Raw genomic sequence first — 15,892 nt, 5'->3', positions numbered from 1 at the left:
TCTGAACAATGCCATTCACTCGGGACCCGGAGACCCTGTCTTTACCCTCGACGTCTGCCGGGTAAGGTGACTGGGTGGGGTGAAGAACAGCGCATATAGCGGAAAGAATGAAGACTTCTTTCTCTGCCCTACAGCGGCAGCATGTTGTCTAGTCCCGACGGCGAACCACTTGAGTCCAAGACACCGCCGCGAGATGCTGCGTCTTGTTGCATCCGCGCCGGAGATGCATCGGATGGAAGCGGAGCGGGGTTCGCTCGCCAGCAAAGCCCATCCTCGACCAAAGCAAGCAAGCAAGCAGGCCAGCCAGTCAGTCACCTCACGCTGCCGTCCATACCTGCTGATAGCCCTGAACCAGCAGACCGCCAAGCAAGCACTGTGCCGTTTGGCAGATTGCCCCACCACTATTGGCACCGCTGTGCTGGAGGTGGCATGGCATGGTATGGCATGGCTGCCATGCCATGCACCACCAGTTGAGTGCCGCCGGCATGCCAGATGCGTCGATTTAGCTCATCGACTGCTGTCCCGGCCCTGTCGCTGGCGACGCCGAACCGTTCGCATTCCTACTCCTCTGTTTTTGCTTTTTCGATGCTCTACCGTCGATGCAGGAAGCCCTATGTGTTGCAAGCCAGGTCGATAGTGTATCCGTAGATAATGGTGTCCATCGAGGTGGCTCAGCTGGTAGCTAGCCGTGTTTGCCTCGCCAACCCAAGGTGAGCTTCAGCTCCCAGCTATCGTCTTCGTACTTCTCCAACCCCCCAAAGGACAAAGGAGGGGGAGGGGAAGATGGGAACGGTGAGAGAGTGGCGGCAAGGTGGTCGGAGCGTCCCCCCACTGAGACGGTTGGCGTAGAACCCGGGGAACGAGGTGAGGTGGTGAGACAGGCGAGAGGAATAATCCGCCGCCGCAGCAAGCGATGCACACAATCCGCTATCTGGATCGAGTCTGGCCCAACCTTGAATGCCAAAATGGCGGTGTGGCAGTGAAGAAGGGGCTTTTCCATGTCTTCCCATGCCCCCCTCAACCTTGTTGTTGGTCTACCGTCCGTGTGTCCTCCCTTGCCTTTCCCATGGCTGCTAGATCCTATTCACCGAGAGAGCAAATCCGCAAGATCTCGTGGGGTGAGCCGACCAACGTAAGTTGTCAACTCAAAGGAACAACACCGATCCTCCGTCAGCTGCCTCACATGGGCGCAAACATGCCGTCCGCCGCCATGCACATCGCACACTTTTGGTTTCACGCGGGCGTTGTTATGGTAGGGTTTGGAAGTCAGCGGGGGACTGATTGGTGATGGCACAGCTGGTGAGGCTGGAAGGTTGGTCCAGAGGCTGGAGACCAAGAGCAACAGAAGAAGGTTGTCCAACCGGCCATCGAATCCTTCCTTCCAGAGGAGCTTCGGCGTTGGTAGGTGTAGAGCATCGAGCGTGGATTGGATGGGTCAACAGGAACTGTGTGACAGCGAAGGTCGAACTCAATGGCAGAGTCCCCACACCACCATGTTGCTTTTCTTTACTTGTTGTCTACACTATGTACATAGTAGACCCTGGCAACCTGGCGAATGTTGGCTTACGTTGCTGCAGGCATTGTGCTGTGAGCTCGTTCGGAAGAAAAACAAGAGCCCGGCAGAAGGACATCGAGGTTGAGTGTCAATTCTGTCCCGATATGGAACCAGTCCTGGATAAAGGAGGGGATGCCGCTCCTACGTCTGCTGCAGTCTGCTGAAAGGGTCCTCGGCCTTCCCAGGCACGGGCGAATCCAGGAACCCTGAGCCCAGGACCGTCCGGCTCTGGCCTCTCTGCACAGCGTGCAAGCATCCAACCAGTATCCGTAGCGTAGAGAGCCGACTGGGCGACCAAAATAGCAGTCCTCAGTTCCATTGCGCGGGACATTAGGTGACCGGCACGATTGGCTGGCATGGAAACGGTAGGCAAACGGAACAAATGCCCGTTACATTGTTGAGATGAGCCCTGGCCATGTATCCGTACCGGTGCTGTGACTGTCGTGGCGCTGCCAAAGGCAAGAGAGCGAGCGGACGGGATGACGGTTGATCGGATGACTGGGTGACTGACTGGTTGACCGGGCTGACTGTCGAGGTGACGGACTGGGACGTGGGGTGACAAGGCGAGGGGAATGCGATTCTGCCCCCTTTCGTCACTCGGATTCCCCTATGAGCTCCACTGTAGAGATCACGAAGCCATCGTCAGGTGTCTCAAGATGGTTTCCCATCTCCTATAGGCCCCTCTCCCAAGACCCCTAGGGGCCCCAGCCGTGCCCTGCCCCGATTCACCTCCACTGGACTGGCAGATTGGCCTCCGCAGCAGGGGCGACTTGTCAATGCCGGCTTCAGCCTTCAGCGCTTCTGCCTTCTGTCTTCACAGCCATCGGCGGGTGGACAAGGGAGCTGTACTGTGCCACAACCGGGGAGCAGAGAGCCAGAGACCAGGGACTTGAGAGACACATTTGTTCCAGGGTCTGGCCCAGGGGCGCTGCTGGCGTGGTCTCGCAGGAGGCCCGTCCACTTCATGCAGTGCTGGTGCAAGGTCGGGTACCACAGCAAATCCCACGCTTTCGCCGTACGGATAGAAGGTGTAGAACGTATGGTCCCAGTCGAGAGTTGGTCTAGAAGGCGTTTGGCGCCCACCGCCGCAGCTGGAAGCTATTATCGATGGCGATAGAGTTGCTCCCATACGTATGGCATGTCGAAGCTTACCTTAATCTTGATCTGGCGCCTCCGCAGCAGCAGCAGTCCATCGGCCGGCAGTCGCAAGATCTGACGGATCATGAGCAGGATATCCGTACGGAGCATCCGTACGCATGCACGGCACCGGGGAGTTGCTGAATGACTGAAGCCAAGAGTCGAGACGTGCTAGAATGGAAAGAGAAGAGGCATGGATCGATAAACAGGTCTGGGGCTTCCATCATGGCCTGTTCATGGTTTGGCCACTGACGGATGATGCTGGGGTGAAGGAGGGGGAGGGGCAGAGAGTGACGAGTGACGATATGGGGCGAGAGACCTCTGCTGAGATCTGCGTAAACGTCTGCGCCGGGACTAAGTGAGGTGAGAGAGAGCAAGAGCAGGTTGTGAGGGGCGAGTGAATGAGTGAGTGAGTGACTGCGAGTGTGACGGTGAGATCGGTCAGTTACGGACTGGCAAACGGTTGCCCCGCTGTTAGTGATGGGGAAGGGACTGTTCGCCTTATGGAAAAGTTGGTCATCAAGATGGAAGGCAAAGAGAACCTTGAAGGTGCTGACTGCCCAAGTACGTACCCAAGATGCTGCCTTCCCTGCTCTGGTGTGTGAGGTGGGCAGTTGCGGTGTGCCCTGTGTGAGAGATGGAAGGTGAGAAGCGTGGTAGCTTCCACGGCAGGTGGGCTGCAGCCTGCGGAAGTGGCAGTCGCACACTGTGGACTACATGACTTGGTGCCTAATTTGTCAGGTCCACAAAAGTGACATTCGGGGTGCGGTCTGTCGCTTGATTCGCCTCCGAGCGTGCCAGCCGCCACGTTTCCGAATCCAGGCCAGAAGGTCAAGGGCCCATGGTCATTTCTCGGTTATTGTTTTTCTTTTGCACCAGACCAGGGGTCTAGCGAGCAGTCATAGCGGCACCAAGATCCACCCAGTGTCTGCATGTCACTGGTTCACAGCCCTGTGTGTGCGTCCACGGGTGCGTGTGTGTGTTGTGTGTGTGTGTGTCTCTCTCTCTCTCTCTCTCTCTCTGTCTCTGTTTTCGCATGAAAGGTTAGGTACCTACACACGAAGCAGGGCAGGAACCAACACGTAGGTACCTTGCCTTCTCTACAGCAGCAGGAGAGCAGAGGGCCACTGCCTCGTTGTCCGTCATGCATCCCGGGGCTCTAACCTCCTGCAGCAGTGTGCAACAGCACCTCCCATGTGTATGTACCCAATGAGAGTGGAGGATCTTTGGGGCCTTGGGCAATGTCTCTGGCACTCTGCCACATCACAGTGTGAGCAGCCGGCGACTCGTTTGGGTCGTCCGTGGCTGGTAATCCCACGCTGGAAGGTACGTATCCGCAGCTGGATGTTTGACCCTCCACTAGATGCTCGACCGAAGCCTCGATAATCCATTTGTCTTGCTGCCGCCGTGCAGATGTGCTGACTCCAGACCGCTGGTGGTACCGTGGACCGACCTTGGTTGGTGTGTGAGGTGGGAAGAAGCGAAGGAGATGGGGAAAGAGAAAAAGAGAGAGTGGGCGGGTGGTGCGTTGCACTGTTCCAGCTGCAGCTCGTCCTCTACCGTTCAGTCTGCCCACTGCCCAGTGCACACAATGCATCACGCAGTCCCGTCCGTTCTAATGTCTTCCTCTCCTCTTCCCCCATCTTCGGTTGGCTGAGCCTCTGAGGGCTGGCTCTCCCCCAAAGGTTGGGATTCGGCCGGACAAGGGCCACCCAGCAGAGAGGGTCGGGAGGGTTTCACTTTGGACTGAAGCAGATAGGCGGCGCAATCGACAGTCGACCTTTTGATGCTCTGATCGGAATACACACTGTGGGTGGGCGGACGACATGAAGCCAGCCGAGTATGAGGAACCTGGGAAGCAGACTCCTCCCGTTGGAATCTCCGTACGGTGTTTATTGCAGCGTAAGAAATGGGAAACACTAGGCTGCGTTTCTCGTGTTTCTGAACATCAGACTGCGCCAGTTTAATGCCCCTGTGGTAGCAGTAGAGCATGCGATGGATCATAAGCAACCACCGAAAAAGACGATGCCATCGTGCGTGCATCCCAAAGGTCTCTCTATCGTCAGACATTGCACCGCGTCAGCGCAAAGCATACTGACAAGTTTGCCGAACTTTGGGCGGGACTGCCTCGAAGACAACGATAACAAACAATGCCATCCGCCACGGAGGGTTCTTTAGCGTCGCCTAGAATTCCGGACGAGGTCGGAGAGTGCTGAAGTGCGTAAGGCTTTGCGGATAATAGGAGGGATGAGGAAGAAGGAGAAGAAGAAGAGGGACACCGAAGCGTACGGGCGAAGACTGGACGAGAGCAAGACACACGCCGTTGGTCGGACCACGGCCAGGACCGAGAGTCCCCTAGGCAAGACAAGCCTCAAGACCGCAAGAGGAGAGGTGGACGAGAGTGGTCACTTGATCACAAAGGAGAGACATCTCGACACAGCCCTGGCATAGAGTGAGGAGAGACATCAAGGCGACACTACTGGCTACTCGAGGATTCGACAGTGACAGACTGACAGACTACCTGCAGTGGCAGGGAGAGAAGGGGAGACGGTGGATGGTGGCACTGGGTGGATGTATAGACGGTGCAAGATGGGAGGGAGGGAGGAGTGCTGTGCCCTCCGCAATCCTCATCCACCGTCCGTATCATGTCTCATCTCTAATCTCGCTCTGATCTCTCGTACCGCAGCAATATTGAATGTGCTCCTGGTTGATTCCCCATCAATCACCGCGCACACTGGGGTTCTGGAATGACAGGTGTGGGCAGCCAATCTCTCGCATGGCCGCAAGCGGTACCAGAATTGTAAACAAGAACAAGAACAAGCGACTGGCGCCGGCGATTCTCCGACTCAGGAGGCTTTTTTTTGGGGAAGGAGTTTCCTTCGCGGCTGTCAGCACTGTGAAAGGGCTGTGATTGAAGAAAAACAAGGCCCACAGTGCGTCCTGCAAAAGGCAGACTCGGTACCTGCATGCCACGCATCAACTTGCCCTGCGTCCATGTTCCGACGTGGAATGCCCAAGACAGGTGGGGGATGGGAAGAGGAAGGGGAGAAGGGATGCAGGTTTACCGTCTGCCGAGACTGACGGTGAGATGTGTGAGTGTGTGCCAGACTGAGATGGGTATTGAACTTTGGAGTGAGAGTGAGAATGAGACCAAAAGTGAAAATGAAAGTGAAGATGAGAGAGAGAGCGTGGGAGGGCCACACTCTCAGTGATCCCGCCAGCCATACAGACCCCAGCGCATCGCATTCACTGTCGAACCCTCTGACCAGGTTCACCTAGGCTTGCCGGGCACACGTAACTCTTCGCTTTCCACATCTTGCCTTGCCTTCCCGCCCGCTGCGCAGTCACCTTACCGTTCAGTTCAACATCCAACCCTGGTGTACCGTGTGAATGCGGTGTGTGTACCCCAGTCTCATTCACTCACTCCATCGCTCGCTCGCTCACTCACTCATTCATCGTCTCCCCCATCCAAATACGGCCAGCCCATGCCCCACCCCGACAATGTACTGTCCGCCGCACTGGTAGGGTTGACGGCAGCCGGCGCCACGCCCCAAATTTACACCAGCCCACTAGGCCGCGCTAGTCCCTGGTCGCTATAGTTTGAGATCTGCCAGCCAATGGAAACAGGGTGGCGAACTCGCATATGGCGTCAAGGAGTGGAGTCACAGTGTTGACCACAGCTACACTGTCTTCTGATCATCTCCCATTGGGCAGGCTGTGGGTCCACCGCCGCCCCCCCTTCCCTCCCAGTGTCCTCTCCTTGCCCTCCGTGCCCTCGTCGCTCCTCTCGCCTGCCCGCTCACCTTTCCACCGTCCTCCCACCCTTCCCACCGTCTTGCTCGAACCAACAAAACCATCGCTTTCTCCGGATTCTTCCCTCCCGATACTTTTCAACATCTCTCTCCCCCCTCTTTCCAGACGTACCTTTTTTCTCCCACCACATCATCAAACCTCTAAACCACAAAAACGCTTCCACAAACGATCATACATACCAAACGACCTAAAAGAAAAAGCACTGCTTTCTTCCAACGACCTCTTCTACCTTGAACCTATTCATCGTACACATTTTTACCACTCGCACAACGTCGACTCGGCAGGTTTCATTGTTTGTGTTTCAAACTGCAATAATACCGCACAGCTCGGCTCGCCCACATAAGACCACCCGCACATCCGCCACACTGCCTCCCAACCAACAAAAAACGGCACCCCTTCTCCGACCTTCCACCACGACATCACCACGGCATCTACCTCCGAAACATTCATAGATAATGTCTTCATACTACCAGTTTAACCACCACCAGGCGCATCCCACCCCCGCCGTCCCCGGTGCCTCCCACAACCACCATGGCGGCCGCAATCGCAGAGCGCCCCGTCTTTCCGTCTCCCAGAACCAGCACAAGCAGTTCCGTGGCGTGCGAAGCATGAAGGAGTTGACCGAGTCTGCTACCCTCAACGCTTTCCGCACAAAGTTTGAGGCCGGCCGCTCTTTCGACCTCGAAGACGACATGGAATTCTGCCCTGGCCTGTTGACCGACAGCGACGTAAGTATCTCGGAGCCTTGGATCTGTCTCTCATGATCCGGTGACTAATATTGGTCGCCCGCTGCAGATGAACTCCATCCATAGCTCTTCTGAGCGTTCGTCTCTGGCCAGCAACTCTCCTGAGTCCTCGCCGACGCAGCAACCCCAGACCGTCGCCCCTGGGTTCTCGCTGAATTCTTCTTCTCCCGCCTTCATCCCTCCCGCGTACCAGCAGTCTAGCCTGAAGCTCCATCAGCCTGCGGCTACTCGCGCCCGCAATGCCATTCCCATCGTCAACCCTGCCACCGGCATCACCATGTCGAGCCCGCCGCCTTCGGTTTCCCCCGCCCGGATGCAGCAGGGCATGGGTCGCAGATGGTAAGGAGTTCATCCCGCTCTCGTGACAGAGGGCTTGGTGTACTCCTTGCCTTTTGTGCCGATGCATGCTGATGTGTAAAATTTCTGCTCATTCGGCTTGTTTACACCGGCCATCTTGGCGGGCACCGAAAAAAAAGAAGACGAAAAATGGCAATGGCATCGATGATTTTCTCTCTTGTGGGCTGGGTACCTCAAGGTATTGGCTAGACTGCCGGCGTGGTCTGGTCATCTGTTGGCTCAAACGACATTCCTCTCCTGTACAAACAACCTCAACGACATACCCTGTTTAACCGCCAAACCCCCCTTCGAGGCTTTTTTTCCAACGGCGCGGAATGAGAAGTTATCGATACCATTTTTCCTTTTTTGGGTATTTTCGACTACAAAAAAACTCGACAAAAATCTTTCGGTGTCCTTGCCTCGCAAGATGAGGTTGGACTTGCACGAATGGCGTTTTCCACACGGATGGTTTTGCATTTTCACGACATGCATCGGTGTGAAATCACACCACGGCGGAGTTCTCGGATATAATTAATTCTCGGCATCTTTTTTCACGGACAGCGGGACGACTTTTTTGTTTTCCAAGATGATTCAAAATTTCTGTTGCTCATCATGGTGCTCGACGGGTCACGAAGTCATTCCGGAAAAGATTATCTCGACATATAGAATGAGTGTCTTTTCAGCAACTTATTCGGAGCGGGGGGGCAACAGGTGTTTCTGTTATGGGCTCACATGGGAAATATCAAATGGGTGGTGGCGGGCAAAGACATGCGTTGCTATTGTTTTGCGGCAAATCTCCAAAGCTTGGAAACGGTACCGGGAAATACCTTTTTGGGAAAGGTGGAGTTGGTCATGAATTTTGGGTGCGGCCTGCTGGCGAACCTCTGCATTGTTACCTTGTTTGGTCGAGCGATGTGGACGGGGATCGCGCAGTCCTTTATTGCTTTCTTGCGCCTCTTCTCTCATTTCATTATTCGAGGATGGACTATTCTTACTACTATTGGTCGATGTTCCGGCGGTGCAGGTCTAGCACCTCGCGACACTGGAAACGGTTGGTGGTGGTGGAGTCATACCTTGTCTGGGCACTTTCGCGAGCATCTCGGAAGAGTTGTGTGTTTCTTGGGTAGCGGTTTTGAGACGATAAATGGCTCTTGTGGTTTCTGGGTCGGAGAACGGGATACCTTTTGGGGTTGTACAGGAAACGCTCAAGATGCGAATGGTGTTGAATGGGATTAGACCAAGCTGTCTGATCTTGTGGCGCGAAGCCAGCAAGGCGCAATGCAATATACGATATGTTCATCAAAAGCCGTTCATCATGAGTGTCGTTCAGTGACTGCCAACCAACCATCATTGCAAGCGACCAGCTACTGATAGGTTCCAAATCATGGTGACAATATCAGGTAGACGTTCGGTGAAGGACCAAATATTGCTAGCCGGATTTGACCTCTTGCCCATTGGCACCAGATATATCTCACGACTGTTAGAATAAAGAGATGACTACATGCCGTCCTCACGCTTACTGCATCTTACCCCTTCTTAAACCGTGACATTGCTGATATATTGCAGGATACTGTAAGACGGCTGCTATCGAGCTGCGTGAGATGGGGGTCAGTAAATTAGACATAGATCCCCGGCCCACACCTGCCTCGAAACCCCCTTTGTTCGCCGAGGAGACGACGGAGGGGGGGAAGAAGGGTAATGAATCTGAGCTAAGCTGAGCTCGGGCTGCGAGGGAGAAAAGAGGAGTTGAAGGTCGGGCTTTTTGTGCAGTAGAGTTTAGCATGGAGGATTTTTGGTTGCGTTTTTCCCTGTGTACGAGCGATGATTCTGTAGGCGCTGGTATCGCTATGGAGGGCGGTTCGGAAAAGGGAGACGGGTGGATTTCACTTTCTAGTTTCTGGCGTTTTGTGTTGGGGGCGTTGAAGGGGAGGTCTGGTGTGCGGCGTGCCTGGTGCCTGGGTCGTGGCCCGGCTTCATTCTGGGCCTGAAGGGGACCTGAGGGATCTGAGGTGCCTTGCTTACCCGCCGCCTGAGTTTCTGCATGGTGCCGCGAGGGGAGGGAGGGGGTGTTTGGCGGGGATGGAGTGCTGCAGGTGGGCGATGAAGGTGAGGTATCCTACGGCTCGATGCTTCCTGATCAATTTTTGAAGATTACTGTAACCACTATTACTATTCCTCTTCCTCCCGGCGAATTTACTATGGCGTGGACGGATACGACGAGCATCATCATGGCTTGGAGAGTGAGAAGGGGGGGGGGGGGAGGTCACGGTCACGTGTTGGACTTGGTCTTGATGAGAGAGGTGGGGAAGCCAATGATGACGAGGCAGCTGGGCAGCAAAGCACGAAGCGTGGACTGCCAGAGTGAAAGAACGTCCTGGGTATGGTTCCGTGGTGGGGGTCTATGCCAGGGGTCAACGGGGGATTGGGCTCAGAGGCCTGGACACAGGTGGTGATGAGGCTGATGAGAGAGAATTCATGGTCCAGATTTGAGCATGGTCTGGCGAGAAAATCCAGGACGATGACGATGCGTATGAAGGTCTCTCTGAGCGGCGATGGATGGATGGCCCCTTCGTTGGATGATGTGACTGTGGGCTTGCAAATGGTCGACAGGCAGTTGGTCAATGCCCCCGCCCTCGTCTTCTGCAACAATCTCCTTCCCGTTCTAAAAGGGCAATTTGCGGGGACATGGCGATGCTTCCAGCCACTCGGGTAGCTGCGCTGCTGCAACCAGCTGGAGAAGGAAAAAGCTCGGTCCTGAGGAGATGTCACTATGTAACTAATCGAGAGGGAGAGAGAGCAATGAATAGTGACGTCACGGCCGGGTCAACGAAGCGGCGCGCCGCATGCTTCTGGCGGCTGCTTTCTCGTCTAGCTAGTAGCTTAACCTAGGTTATTGCTATTGCTCTACTTCTTGAGCTCTTTTGCCGAGTTGTCGTGATCGTTTGACCCTTCCCCCCCCTTTAATACCTCATTCAATCTTGATTCTCTTCCGTTCAATTGAACCTGCCTGCAAACACAACACGATAATCAAAACCTACACCGTGATACTCCTCCCCTTCCTCTACCACAGATCCAAAAACCAAATACCTACGCAACAATGGCATCCCGCATCGCTCTGTCAGCCCGTCCTATTGCCCGCGGCGCTTTCGTCGTCGGTAGACAGACCGCTCCCCTCGGTCGGGGCTTCAGCATCTCCACGACGAGAACGCAGGGTCTGAAGGAGTCTTCTGGACGTGAGTCTATCGCTTATTCTCTTTTCTACCTTCTTTCCTCTTTCCCCGGCAGAAGGATGCATGGCAATTGAGCCTGGAGTGAAGTCACAAGCTTCGATGACGCCTTCATTGCCAACCATTCACCCCTCCTACCCATGAACGAACTCTTCCCATTCTGTTGCTAGGGAGAGATGTCAGCTGACACTTCCCCATTCAAAGACACCGACAGCGAGACGCATGAGAAGCACAAGCAGGACTCTCTCTCCAAGCAGAAGCAGGGCAAGGGCCACTGGAAGCCCGAGCTCGCCTCCGACAGCGAGGAGGCCATCAAGGCGGATCGCGACGAGCACATCGACCCCAAGAAGTTGCAGGAGAAGACTGCTGGCAAGGCGTCATGATTATGAGGGATGATTGTTCGCCCCTGCGTCGCCGCACCTCGCCTCGCTGTCTTCCTCGAGGGGAATGGATGCAGGAGGTCAGAATGGGAACGAAGCAGAACACAATATGCCGTACAGCTTTATGAGCAGGCACACAAAAAACAGATGCATGGGTTCTGCGGGAGTTCGTTCTAGTGCTCTTTGGGACCGGGATTGGCTGTTGATGAAAATGCATGCGGGCTGCGTTTGGGAGAGGGGTTGAAGGGTTTAGCAATGTAATCGTATTAGCATCGTGTCGGGACACTAATTGATTCTTGTCCACATTCACTACCGAAAGGTCTGTCAATGGCGTCTCGAAAATGGCTAGAAGCGCGCTGACAGGATTGAAGTGCTCGTCTGGAACTAACGAGCCTGGTCCGACGCCTTAGTGTCTGCCCTCTTGCATGCCCATGCGATATCCCCCTTCGTCGTCCTCGTAGTCTAGGAGACCACATCGTCATTCACGTATAGCAGTCGATTACCTAGTCTCTCAACTGGTATAAGTACATCGAGCTTTCGTCAGACTAAGCTGACTGGATATTGTTTCAGAGCGATCACACATGGTGGCTGGCTGATCATGGCCTTCTTCGCTGCAGAGAAAGTCGGTCATGGACGTGAGGAGTCATGGCCCAAGAGCGTGCCTCCCACTGGGCTTTCAGACCGCCTTTGCGGTAGACTTCCAGTTGTCAGGGGCCTGGACAACCAAGGCGTCAGGACTGTCTGCATCGGATCTGGGAGAAGCATCAGGGCCTATCGCTGCCGTCTTTCCTTCGGCCGAACCGGGGTCATCAGAGGATTCGCGGCCTTCTTGACGAACTTGATTCTTATGGGCTTTTTTAGCACCTGTGGCTCAGGAGCTGCGGAAATAGTGACCTTGTCGACCTCCATAACCTCTGGAGTATAAGTGGCCTGGGCCGGAAGAGATACTGAAGAGGAGCGCTGCGGACCCTTAGGTACCATGCTTCCTGAGTGCTTTCTGTGTATACTGTTACGTATATAAGTAAAGTGATGAGAAGGTTTTGATATTAGTAAGTTGATAATATAAACCTGGAGTCAAAAGATCGAGGTGTTGCAATGCAGCCCAGCTTCAGTATTTCATCTCTGTCTTTCACCCGATCAATGCATTGTTCACCTAGAGTGGGAACTCAACCTTGCGGGAGACATTGGCAGACTGCCCAATTTCCAGCTTTGAATACCTGATATGGTACGCACAGACGATATTGGGCTTTCTTCTAAGCAGCACCAGCGGGTTTTCTAAGGCCGCCATTGCCTTGCGCTGAAGTTAGGATGTGTCTTCAGCTTCCTTGCCGGTCTCATCAGGTTCGAGAGATGTAAGAGGAGCATGACTGCTGAAATGTCCACTAAGGCCTTTTTGCAGAAGACAGTCTATTCTTTACTCGATGACACATCCAAGCCTGGCGTGGATGAAAGTTCAATAAGAATTGCCCTGGAAAACGACAGTTGATCTACCATTACTGTCACAGTCTTGGGAGTTCAACGTTTATCTGTAATATGCTCTCTTGCGACAACAAGCAGGGGAGTGCCGATGCATGTAAGCGTTGATATGGCGCGCAGCCCTTCGGTGTTGGATTTGGGCGTCTTGCAATGGCATAGATTTGGGAAGACGGAAGTCGCAGTCTAGTATGGAGCTTAGAAGGTGGTGAAGAAGAATGCTATGTATAGACGGTGCTTATAGATGGGACGAATTGACGATATGGTCTTCGCGGCCTGTTCGTAAAGAAATGAGAAGAGGGACATGTTTCTAACTGCGAGTCTCCGAGCCTATTCAGTCTTGTCTCTCTCTCTCTACAACTAACAGTATGCACATATCGCTATAGATGATGCGAACACGAGATTTACTTTTCCAATTCGCTTAAAGAGGGTGCGAGTATATTTGATCAAGAGGCTCGTATCATCTTTGGCGCGGCCCAGAAAGTCAATCAGTATTACACCAGAACCACGCTGTGCTATACAGGAACTCTCTCATACCCGACTTCTCGTCCTTAAATAGGTGGCACAATATTCATGATACGGTAGAATCTCTGCCGGGAAGACTCGTTCTGTTATTCGTTCAGAGTGCTTCACCGACTCTCGCGTGCCATGGTGTCCTTCCACAATGACCATTCTCCTTCCGGATGATTCAGTCCACCGTTATTGTCTAGTCTAGTTTAGGATACTCAATAAAGCCAACAGAGTCCACCTCTTCCCCAGACTCTCCATGCATACCCACAAACGAGCGGCCCTCACCCGGCACAAACGTAACACACCGATCATTCGTCCTCGACCCAACCTCCAGAACCCGGCCCAGACTAGTCGAAGCCCGAAAGAACCCAACGCGGTCCTTCTTCTTCTTCTTCCGGCCGTTGCACACCTCCGTCATGATCCAGTACTCCCCCTCCTCCAGCGTCAGCTCCTTGAAATTCCCGCCGCTACCGCCGTGCTCCTGCGCCCCGTCGGGGCCCCCGTCCATCTTGACGCCGAGCGCGTCGACCCGCGCGGCGCCGCGGCCAAAGATGGAGACGACGCGCACGCTGTCCAGCTTGGCGAGTTCTGTGCCGTCGTTGAAGGAGGTTGAGCTGCCGGCGGGCGCGCCGCGGTAGATTTCGCGGAAGGTGAAGCCCACGTCGGCGAAGTGGGAGAGGTCGATGTCGGAGACGATGGGGACGGTGGTCCAGCCTTTGGCGGCGGCGAGCTTCTGCACGAGAAACTCGGCGGCGGGTTTGGCGGAGGGGCGATAGTCTCTGTGGCCTGGCATCACGGCGCCGAGGGGTAGACCGTTGCGGCTGCGGTCACATGGTGTTAGCGAGACCGTCTCAGTGCCTTCGTCTGCAAAGCTGGGGTGTGTTCAAGACTTACCAGACCGGGTCAAATTTGTTGCAAAACATCTGCACTCTTTCCGGTGCCAGACCGGGTATCGTGTTCTTGTTGTACACCTGCATAGTGTTGCCAAATGTCACGGCGGCCACGATCCGGTCCTTGTATCCCGATCCAAGCCTGTCCGAAATCACGCGGGAAAGCATCGCAGCGCCTTGGCTGTACCCGCCGACGACGACATCAGAGTCGGAGCACTGGTCCATGTACTCGCGGATCTGAGTGCTCGCGCTGGTGACCTCGCGCGGCCGGCACAGCTGGTTGTTGATGCAGAGGTTGTCTTGCAGCGTTGCGGCGTATTCAATGCCTTGAATAGCAATCTTGTCCGCGCCTAGGGTTGAGCGGAGGTACGCCGCGAGTTGAGGGCCCGGTTGCAATCCCTGTGATGGACTGTTAGTTCTCAATGCGCTCAAGGCGAAGATATCATCGAGGCTTTGCAAGCCGGGTTTACTCACCATATTCGGCTGCTGAGTGCTTCCGCGGAGGAAGAAGAACATGGTATCTTTGCAGGTGCCATCGCGCACCTCATTCTCCAAGACACCTTTGTCTGATGAGTCCTGTTGTCGAGCCTGAAGAGAGTGAACGGGTTGGCTTGCTTCTTCCGTGTAGTCACTTCGTGGTGTTACTCTTGCGAGGCCTGGTGTCAATACGCACTGCAAGGCGAGTATGATGGCCGTGGACCTCTTCATGATAACGAACGTGTTGTAATGAGCGTATATGGGTTAGTACTTGATCAATCTTTGCTTCCTGGGAAGGAAGTACCACTAAATGATCGGAAACATGTTGAGAACTGTCATATTCAAGGACACTAATTTCTTCAATATCTATAAGTTACGTTTCCTGAAGCTCGGACTGTTCAGAGTGGAATCGTCAATAAAAGCGAGGGTTTTTCCTTTCGCTTCAGCAATTAATATTGAGGAACGTCAAATGAGTGTCAATGTCTCTTCAACCTTAATTGATTGTATACAAGGGCTATACCTTAAATTGTGGACGAACTCTGTTAGTGTCATTACTTTACCTGACGGGCTGTCCGGCAACTCCAGGGCTGCAGCTCGGAGGGATCGGACAGCCGTGATCTGCAATCTTGGACTCACCTTTCCCCTGGAGAGGCCATGCATCCAGTGGTCCCACGCTGTGATCTCTTGTCCTGTTTGTCGGTACAATACACTTGGCCAAGGCTAAGGTAACGGGCAAGCTGGCAGAGAAGTTAGTCAGGACCTTCCAGATGGGTATAATGGTTGGGATGGACGGGACCTAGTAAACTTTAGCCGATTTTCCTACGATGAAATGTAGGCTTCGGGATATTATTTTGAGAAAAAGCCAAAAGCTCTTACAGTATACTTCTGAGCTGAGAGTTCGGGAGAAGTTGCTGTGGCGGCGGCGTCGTCCCTCGCCTCTATATGATGCCTATCGCCGCCAGCTTCTTCCAATGTCATCTACCACACATATATGCGAGGGATTCCTCTAAAACATTCCACAGAGTCTATGATGGAAGCAGCTTGATTGTATCTTCCCGTGGCTAAGACTTCCAAGATCTCCTCAATAGGGCTTACCAGACGTATCTACCCCCACTTTATACTTGCTCATCAGGCGTCAAGTGTTGGCCTGCTATCCGCTCTATTGTCAATGAAAGACACAGAATTAAGGATTCCATTTTCAGAGAGATTCTTTCCTCAACTCGCATAGCCCACGTCACACCTCGTCGCCCACCCCCAGACTTGCTACATCTATGCCAAGTGGGCCGCGGCTCTCAACCAACTATCACTGGATGCTCACATCCACACTTCCCCGATAGTCTAGTGGTGA

At 54.1% G+C, this 15,892-nt stretch overlaps 7 protein-coding genes across 7 annotated transcripts; 5 read left to right on the top strand and 2 right to left on the bottom strand.

The window, feature by feature from the left end:
• Nucleotides 1-141: 141 nt before the first annotated feature.
• Nucleotides 142-474, top strand: CPAR01_12883 (uncharacterized protein; the record flags this gene model as incomplete). The annotated part of the gene is made up of 1 exon (XM_060497137.1): nucleotides 142-474. One exon carries the CDS (start codon nucleotides 142-144, stop codon nucleotides 472-474), a length of 333 nt encoding a protein of 110 aa, XP_060344670.1.
• Nucleotides 475-1,247: 773 nt separating this feature from the next.
• On the bottom strand, nucleotides 1,248-4,289 carry CPAR01_12882 (uncharacterized protein; the record flags this gene model as incomplete). Its single annotated transcript, XM_060497136.1, has 7 exons — nucleotides 1,248-1,517; nucleotides 1,701-2,135; nucleotides 2,405-2,653; nucleotides 2,708-2,767; nucleotides 2,818-3,046; nucleotides 3,265-3,376; nucleotides 3,857-4,289. 7 exons carry the CDS (start codon nucleotides 4,287-4,289, stop codon nucleotides 1,248-1,250), a joined length of 1,788 nt encoding a protein of 595 aa, XP_060344669.1.
• A 553-nt stretch (nucleotides 4,290-4,842) lies between these two features.
• Nucleotides 4,843-5,143, top strand: CPAR01_12881 (uncharacterized protein; the record flags this gene model as incomplete). The annotated part of the gene is made up of 2 exons (XM_060497135.1): nucleotides 4,843-4,861; nucleotides 4,935-5,143. The coding sequence occupies 2 exons, from the start codon at nucleotides 4,843-4,845 to the stop codon at nucleotides 5,141-5,143; spliced, it is 228 nt and encodes a 75-aa protein (XP_060344668.1).
• Nucleotides 5,144-6,960: 1,817 nt separating this feature from the next.
• CPAR01_12880 (uncharacterized protein) lies at nucleotides 6,961-7,594 on the top strand (the record flags this gene model as incomplete). Its single annotated transcript, XM_060497134.1, has 2 exons — nucleotides 6,961-7,233; nucleotides 7,301-7,594. The coding sequence occupies 2 exons, from the start codon at nucleotides 6,961-6,963 to the stop codon at nucleotides 7,592-7,594; spliced, it is 567 nt and encodes a 188-aa protein (XP_060344667.1).
• Nucleotides 7,595-8,319: 725 nt separating this feature from the next.
• CPAR01_12879 (uncharacterized protein) lies at nucleotides 8,320-8,823 on the top strand (the record flags this gene model as incomplete). Its single annotated transcript, XM_060497133.1, has 1 exon — nucleotides 8,320-8,823. The coding sequence occupies one exon, from the start codon at nucleotides 8,320-8,322 to the stop codon at nucleotides 8,821-8,823; it is 504 nt and encodes a 167-aa protein (XP_060344666.1).
• Nucleotides 8,824-10,684: 1,861 nt separating this feature from the next.
• On the top strand, nucleotides 10,685-11,197 carry CPAR01_12878 (uncharacterized protein; the record flags this gene model as incomplete). Its single annotated transcript, XM_060497132.1, has 2 exons — nucleotides 10,685-10,820; nucleotides 11,019-11,197. 2 exons carry the CDS (start codon nucleotides 10,685-10,687, stop codon nucleotides 11,195-11,197), a joined length of 315 nt encoding a protein of 104 aa, XP_060344665.1.
• A 2,176-nt stretch (nucleotides 11,198-13,373) lies between these two features.
• On the bottom strand, nucleotides 13,374-14,775 carry CPAR01_12877 (cutinase-2; the record flags this gene model as incomplete). Its single annotated transcript, XM_060497131.1, has 2 exons — nucleotides 13,374-13,998; nucleotides 14,072-14,775. 2 exons carry the CDS (start codon nucleotides 14,773-14,775, stop codon nucleotides 13,374-13,376), a joined length of 1,329 nt encoding a protein of 442 aa, XP_060344664.1.
• Between the last annotated feature and the right edge of the window lie 1,117 nt (nucleotides 14,776-15,892).

This window comes from Colletotrichum paranaense, assembly GCF_030867605.1.
Source record: "Colletotrichum paranaense strain IMI 384185 chromosome Unknown Scaffold_11.1, whole genome shotgun sequence".
Taxonomy (NCBI): domain Eukaryota; kingdom Fungi; phylum Ascomycota; class Sordariomycetes; order Glomerellales; family Glomerellaceae; genus Colletotrichum; species Colletotrichum paranaense.
The sequence above is the reverse complement of the archived record's forward strand: the minus strand, read 5'-3'. Positions and strand labels throughout refer to the sequence as shown.